This window comes from Octodon degus, unplaced genomic scaffold (genome assembly GCF_000260255.1).
Source record: "Octodon degus isolate 3935 unplaced genomic scaffold, OctDeg1.0 scaffold00197, whole genome shotgun sequence".
Classification (NCBI taxonomy): Eukaryota; Metazoa; Chordata; class Mammalia; order Rodentia; family Octodontidae; genus Octodon; species Octodon degus.
In genome coordinates this window covers 2,335,163-2,342,381 of record NW_004524773.1, presented here as the reverse complement: position 1 = coordinate 2,342,381, position 7,219 = coordinate 2,335,163, and the positions used below count along the sequence as shown (strand labels likewise).

The 7,219-nt window shown below is 58.3% G+C and overlaps 1 protein-coding gene across 3 annotated transcripts in view; it reads left to right on the top strand.

Annotated features, from left to right (window-relative positions):
- Positions 1 to 1,074: 1,074 nt before the first annotated feature.
- The window catches only part of Nectin2 (nectin cell adhesion molecule 2), a 26,765-nt gene continuing 20,620 nt past the window's right edge, over positions 1,075 to 7,219 (top strand). Inside the window, exon 1 of one of the 3 annotated variants that reach the window (XM_004644324.2) lies at positions 1,075 to 1,443. In XM_004644324.2, coding sequence (XP_004644381.1) covers positions 1,356 to 1,443 — 88 coding nt within the window. In that variant the 5' untranslated portion in view covers positions 1,075 to 1,355. Of the gene's footprint in view, positions 1,444 to 3,087; positions 3,127 to 7,219 lie in introns of those variants that run through there. The other 2 variants (XM_023704503.1, XM_023704502.1) reach the window with 2 other exon arrangements.

Here is a 7,219-nt window from a genome sequence, read left to right as displayed (position 1 = left end):
GCCGAGTCAGAGCGCCACACAAAGACTCGGCGGCGGGGAAGTGGGACAAGGACACGGGGAGGGACCGCAGAGTCCAGAGCCAGGCCCGCCTGGCGCGATCCGACCCACCCTACCCTGCCCTGCCCGGCCGGGCCGGCCTGCCTGGCGGTGCGGTCTGTGCTGCCCCCTGGCGGGAGGTGCGGAAACACAGACCGCGGGAAAGGGACCCGGGGACGCGCCGAGGGAGGGTCACGAGGAAAGGAGGGACACAGAAATAGAGGCACAGACACAGAGAAACAAGAGGGGCTTAGAGACAGAAACAAGAGTCAAAGGGATGGAAAGAAATGGGGACCAAGCGACACAAAAGCACTGACAAAGAGGGGCCAGAAAAACAATTCTGAGGCTTCAAGATCGGAAAGATCCCGACAGATACAGGGACAGAGGGAAGGGAGATACAAAAATAATGACAGATATTGAGAAATCTAGAAAAAAATGACGCGGCGACGCCCAGAATCGGGAAGAGACTGGAAAGAGACTTGGGTAAGCGAAGAGAAGCCTGGAAAGCTGGACTGACGTGAGGTTGAGACTGGAAAACCTGCCCGACGAGGAGGCGGAGCCTCGGCGTGGGCGGGGCTCCAAAGGGGCGGGCCTATGGGAGCCCGCAAGCCTCAAGCAAGCGGGATCAGGGACCTGGCTACGCAGAAGGGGGGTGGAATCAAGACTGTGGGTAGGGCTGAGGCCGGCCGGGATGAGTTCCTACAGAGAGTGGACAGGCTACTGGAAAGGCGGGTAGGCAGGGCCGGTTTGGGGGCGTGGCTCCACGGGGGCGGGAACGGCCGGAAGTGCCCGAGGAGGCGTGGCAGAGCCTTTGTAGAGCGGTCCGCAGGTGGGGCCCGGGGCGTTCCGGACGCCCCTGGAGCAGGGGCGGGGCTACATGCTGAAGGGGCGGTTTTAATAGCATATAAGGGCGGAGATAGAACCTGGGGGAGGAGCGATCCTGGGCGGGATCCTGGGGCGTGAGGGTATAAAATCCTGGGAGCTGGCGGCGCCAGAACCCCGGAGCGGGGAGGGGGCGTGGCTGATCCTCTTGGGGGCGTGGTCGCAGTCCAGATCGGCTCCGAGGGGGGGAGGGTAGGGGATAGGTTCAGTGACGTCAGCTAGTCCGAGAGGCCGGAGCTCGGTGAGGGGCCCGGGGCGCGGATCCCGAGAGCCGGGCGGGGAAAGCTGAGCCGGGAGAACCTAACAGGGAGAGCGGTGACCGGCGGGAACTGGCCTGGAGCCGCACCCCCAAGCACCTGCTCGCCTGCCCAGCGGATCGGCCAGTGCGGAGTGGCCCGCAAGCCCCCGCCCCGGCCCAGCCCCCTCCCGGGCCCCCCATGGCCCGGGCCGCAGCCCTCCCGCCGTCGAGATTGTCGCCGACGCTGCCGCTGTTGTCGCTATTGCTGTTACAGCTCCGAGAAACAGGTAGAAGACTGGACCACCCCTCCCTCCCTCCCTCCCTAGCGCCCTTCTCTCCCGCTTCCAGCTCCCCGGCCCCGAGGCCCCTCTCGCGCCCCCTTCCAGGCTGGGCCTACCCACCTCTATACAAACGCACCTTATCCTCTCCAATTCCCCGACTCCTCCTCTAAGCGCCCTCACCTCGTCACACCCTGTACCCCACCTGTCCATCCTGCCCTGGACTTGGGAGGGGGCTTGGGTCCTTGAGCCCAAGGAGTTAAATCTGAGGTCTGAGGAGGCCTCTCGCCCCTCCGATCCGTAGTACTGGACCTGTTCCTGGCTTGCTGCCGGCTCTAGGAATGTGGGGAATGTGTCTCTCCCATGGGGGAGGGTCGTGCTGATGGCGAAGGAGACCCCCACCCCGTGTTTCCTTCTTGCCAAGGTTGAGAGTCTGGGCCCAGAAGGACTTGAAGGCAAGGACCACTGAGGCAGGAAGTCTAAAAAAGGACAGAGAGCTCGCACTTTGGGGTCCTGAGCCACCAAGGATGAGAGCTGGGGCGCCCTGAAGTGAGAGGTTCTGAGCCCGGACAGGTCTGGTCCGGACTTTTCAGTTTAAGACCAGTAATTCCAGAAAGATGAGGGGCTGGGGTCCCAGTCCTGTCTTGAATCCTGGCTAGATCAAGGCCAGGGGTTGTTACTGACTGGGGTCGGACCCGGTTTCGTGACACAAGGGGCTCCAGTTTTTGAGTTCTGGATTGGATTGTGGGTTGAGTGCTCCAACTCCTGGGTTCCTGGTAGGACTTGGGGCTGGAGGCTTGATCTGGTGGGCTTCAGATTGAACTGGACGGAGAATGTCTTCTGATAGCCAGACACTGAGGCAAGAAGGCGCTTACTTTGGCCTCCGGATAGAATCAAGGGCTGGCTGCTGTGTGCAGAAGTTGGGGGCTGCTGTGTGCAGAAGTTGGGGGCTCACAAGGCTGAGTCCAGGTGGGTCGGGCGACGGGAGGCTGGAGCTGCCTCCGCGTTCCGGTGAGCCGTCAGGTCTGGGAAGTTTACCCGGGTATTGCCTTTGCCCAGCTGGGGCGGGGCAGGCAGGCGGGAAATTGTCCTGTTCCTGGTTCCGGACTCCCAGTTTCGGGGACCTTATCTTTCCTCCTGTCTTGCCTTTGTCCTCTGAGCCGCTATGGGGGTGGAGCTGATGAGCCAGTCCCAGCATGTCACCCCCTACCCCCACCGGGTCGCTGCCTGGGGAGGGGCGCGGCCCCCAGAGGAGGGAGAGGCTGAGAGGACACAGGTGAATGATCCGGGTGCCGCCCCTTGCAGGTGATAGACTGTGCCCAGCTAGAAACTTGAGGATGCTGGAGTTTCCCAAGGGTTTGCTCAGAGAGGGCCTCAGAAGGCTCTTGGGGAAACCTGGTGATTCCTCTGGCCTCAAGCTCCCCGGATGTGTCTGAGTTTTTATTGGACCTCCACTCCAAACCATCACCAATCTCTCCACTCCCAGCCTCTCCCCTGTCAACCAAGGACAGATGAGATCAGAACTGCACCTGAGGGCCGGGGAGATGGCTCAGTGGAATAAGTGCTTCCCTGGCAAGCACAAGGGCCTGAGTTCAATCCCTGGTTCCGCAAAAAAAAAAAAAAAAAGAACTACACCTGAGGTGAACCTGAGACCTTGAGCCAAGACTCACTTGATGCCTGGTCTCATAGAAGGTTCCTGATTACTGCCAAGAAAGAGTTCTTCCTGTTTCCTTGTTAAGAATGAGGAAACAGAGGCTTAGGAAGGGCAAACCACTTTCCCAGGGTCCTACCACCATCCCTGGGCAGCCAGACTCTGGGACCTGCCCTCTGGATGCCAGCTCTTCAGAGCCCTTGGTGGGGTGTACCCCAAAGTGCCCCTGAGCCTCCATTTCCTCCTTCATAAAACCAAAGTGACAGGGTCACTTCCCTACAGGACCACTGGGAGGGTTCACAGGCCCCACAGTGCTGTGGATGGGGACACTAAGAAGGGGCCTTTCCTTCCCACCAACCTCATCCTTCTGCTTCTGCTTGCAGCCCTCTTAGCTACTGCCCTCTCTCTTCCTCCCTCCCTTCACAATCTCCCTTCTTCCTCTCTTCCTTTCTCACCCTCTCTCCCTCCTCCTCTGGCTCCTTTTTCCCTTCACTTCCCCAGCTCTCCGTCCTTTCCCTCCATCCTGTTTCCCTGCCCCTCACTTCTGCCCCACTCTGTGGCCCCCTGAGAGTGCAGCTGCCCCATCTGGACCCCCAGCCAGCCTGCCCCGTTCCTTCCTTGTTCTCTGCTCCTTGGTGTCAGCTCAGCAGCCCCAGCAAGCCTAGTGGGGGAGGGGAGGAGGGGACTCAGGCTGAGCTGTCTCTTCTCGTTAGGGAAAGGGACTAAACAGAAGAACTGCAGGGACAAGATCTACAGAGAAGACAGAGATACAGGGGTGGGGACTAAAGCCACAGAGGGAACGGACAGGACCAGATCTAAGGACAAGGCTGATGCATCCATAGGAATGGTACAGAGATGAGGGGGTGACATTCAGCCACAGGAAGTGGGCAAAAAGACTGGGGAGGGATGAGGCTGGTGGGGGAAGGGAGACAGGCAGGGACCAGAGTCAGGGAGGGGGGGTTGGTGATGGGCAGGGAGCAGAGACCCCCCACCTATAGGGACAGGAGGGATACATTGACCCTTGGAGGTCAGGGCCAGTAGCTTGTGGGGCCATAGAGAGCGGCAGACATGGGAGGGACCAGGAACTATGCACTGGGGCCAGCTCCCCCGCCCCTGCCTGGGACGCTGTTACATTTTTAATGTCCCAGCAAGGCTGAGAAATGGAGCAGGAGGGGGAGGGGAAGAAGGGACCCAGTGAGTGGACCATGAAATAAGAAAGTGTGTCAGGGAGGTAGAGAGCCAGGCAGCAGGGAGACCCCTGGTCAGAGACACAGAGACGCCTTAAAGGATGCGGCCCAGGGACGCTGAGAGACCAGAGTCCCTGGGAATCACAGGCAGAGGCAGATTTTGGACACAGAAGACCCAGACCTGAGAGAGAGGAAAAAACATGAGAGAATGAAGCCTGGCACGCAGTGCATGTGTGCAATCCCAGCACTTTGAGAGGCTGAGGCAGGAGGGTCTCATTTGTAAGTTCTAGCTCACCCCAAGCAACTTAGGAAAACCCTATCTCAAAACAAAAAATTGAAAAAATCTCTGGCTAAGTGTGTAGTTTGGCGTTAAGGCCCGGGGTTCAATCTTCAGTACTATGAAAAGGAAAGGAAATGAAAGGAGAGAAACAGAAAGGAAGGGGAAGGGAGCGGAGGAGAGGGGGAAAGACAGAAAACAGAAGAACCAATTAGGGGGCATAGATGTGTCTGTGATTATGAGAAGGTTTGAGAATTGATTGTGGCAATGGACGCATGGCCCTGTGGGCACACTAAACAATACTCAACTGAGGGGCCGGGGAGATGGCTCAGTGGAATAAGTGCTTCCCTAGCAAGCGCAAGGGCCTGAGTTCAATCCCTGGTTCCGCAAAAAAAAAAAAAAAAGCAATACTGAACTGGACACATGGAGTGGATTATGGCGTGATAAAACTGTTCAAGAGAGGTGGAGGCCGGGCCCTGGTCCCTGAGAACCAACACAGGCAGGGACTCCGGGATACACCAAAGAGGAGGCAGACTGGGCCCTGAGGTGTGAACTCCCATAGCAGGATGTGGGTGGGATCTGCCCACCCAGCCAGGAAGAGCTGCCCAAGAATCAACCATGGAGGCTGGTAGTGGGGACAGAGCAGGACAAACCTGAAGGCACGATTGGTCGAAAAGGCACGGCTCTTGGCCATGAGTGGTGAAGGCCAGGAGGCAGGCAAGGAAATCCAGGCCCAGGCCCACTGTAGTCCTGGCTGCTGCTGCTGCTCACCCGAGACTGGCTGTGGAGTTCCGCTGTGGGGGTGGGTACTGTGATTAATGCAATTAATTAATTAACCAGGTGGCTGAGGCAGCAGCTGAGGCAGGACTTCCAGGGCCTCTTGGAGAATCCTGCCACACCCTGCCTCTTAGGCTGGGGGGTGGAGGGGGGTGGGAGGCAGGGCCTGAGGAGCTGGCCAGGCTGGAATCCCAGGACTAGATCCATCCTCTTCCCTCAGACCTAGGGGTCCAGGCACCAGATTCTGTCCCTGCTGCCCTGGTCTCCACCAGTCACTGTGCCCCCTGCCTGCTTCTCAGGGTCTCCTACTCTTATGTCCCTGTACCCTGAATTTCTCCCTTGGCCTGCAGTGCCCCCTCTGCCATGGATGGAAGCCTGCAGGCCTGGCCCATAGGGACAGGAAGTGTGTTTGGGGACCCGACTGACACCTCTGTAACACTATCGCCAGCAGCCAGAGCTGTCATAGCCACTCCTCCCCACCCCCGCCCCCTCAGTGCTGGCCTTGTCCCTGCCAAGGTCAGGAAGAGCCATCCGGCTGCACTGAGCAGGACATGGCTCTCACTCTGTGCCAGTGCTCCGCCTGCTTCATTCCCCTGTCCAGCTGACCTGTCCCAACCCCGGCCACACAACATACTCGCTTCTCTCCTAACTCTCCATGGCTACCCAGTGCCCTCAGGACAAAGCCCCAGCTCTGACTCTGCCTCAGCTGTGCTACCTAGTGCACCAGGATTCCTGGTCTCCCTCTCCCTCGCTGGTGGTGCCCACCTGTGGGGCCTCGACAATACGCTACCCTGTCTGGGCTCTGGGAACATAGGAGTGAAGGAAACAGCCATCCATCTGTGCCCCAGGTCTGATGTGCTAGTGGGGGAGGTAAGCAGGTTCTAGATGACAGATTCTGTTTGGTGTTATGGGGGCAAAGGGAGCCAGATCTAGGGTCCTTGCTACTGTCCATATGTGGTGGGCAGGGAATGCTTCAGTGAGCATTAGACCTGGAGGGAGGGAAGGAGAAAGGCGCAGAGGCTGGAGCAGGAATGAAAGGCATGTGTGCAGGCCCTGAGGCAGGACTTGCATGCTGTTTAAGGAGTGGTGCGGAGACCAGCCTGGACGAGATGAGGCAAGGAATGGGCTAGGCATGCGTCTGTGCGGCCACCGTCCAGTCAAGCTTGGTCCTGCGTGAGGAGAGCGCTGCATCAGGCAGAGTGGAAGGACATGCTGGGCCATAGTCACACTGTGGAGACATCCCAAGGGTCACTGCCAGCTTCCTAGACCAGGGCAGGGCATGGAGTAGAATCCTGCACAGTCCTGTGGATGTGATTTGCAGATAATCTGCAGGGTTTCTTAAGGGGCTTCCTGTGGGGGAAGGGAAAGAGAAGTCAGGAGGATTCAAAGGTTGTGACCTCTCACTGTTCCCTGAGACAGAGACGCCTTAAAGATGGTCTCCCTGTGCCTTCCCTTGGCTGGAACCGTCATCTTCATGCACTTAGAACTGGAGACTGAGAAGGTGGTGTCTTACTTTTCTGGTTACTGAGGCAAATATCTGAAAATACCCAAAGTAAAAGGAGGCAGGGTTGATTAGGCTCACAGTTCCTAGAGGTTCAGTCCAGAGGTGGCTGGCACCATGGCAGAGGGGCGTCACAGAAGAGAAACAGCCCATGGCAGGCAGACAGACAGGTGAGAGCAGACGAGCTCCCTTCCTGTGCCTTCTACTCCATGCAGGCCACCCACCTCAGGTGGGTGGCTCACTCACACCCTTAATCCCAGCATCGCATTGTCCAGATCCAGCCATATCTGAAAAAGGTGGTTTTTTTTTTGTTTTTTCCGAACCGGGGATTGAACTCGGGCCCTTGCGCTTGCCAGGGAAGCACTTAATCCACTGAGCCATCTCCTAGGCCC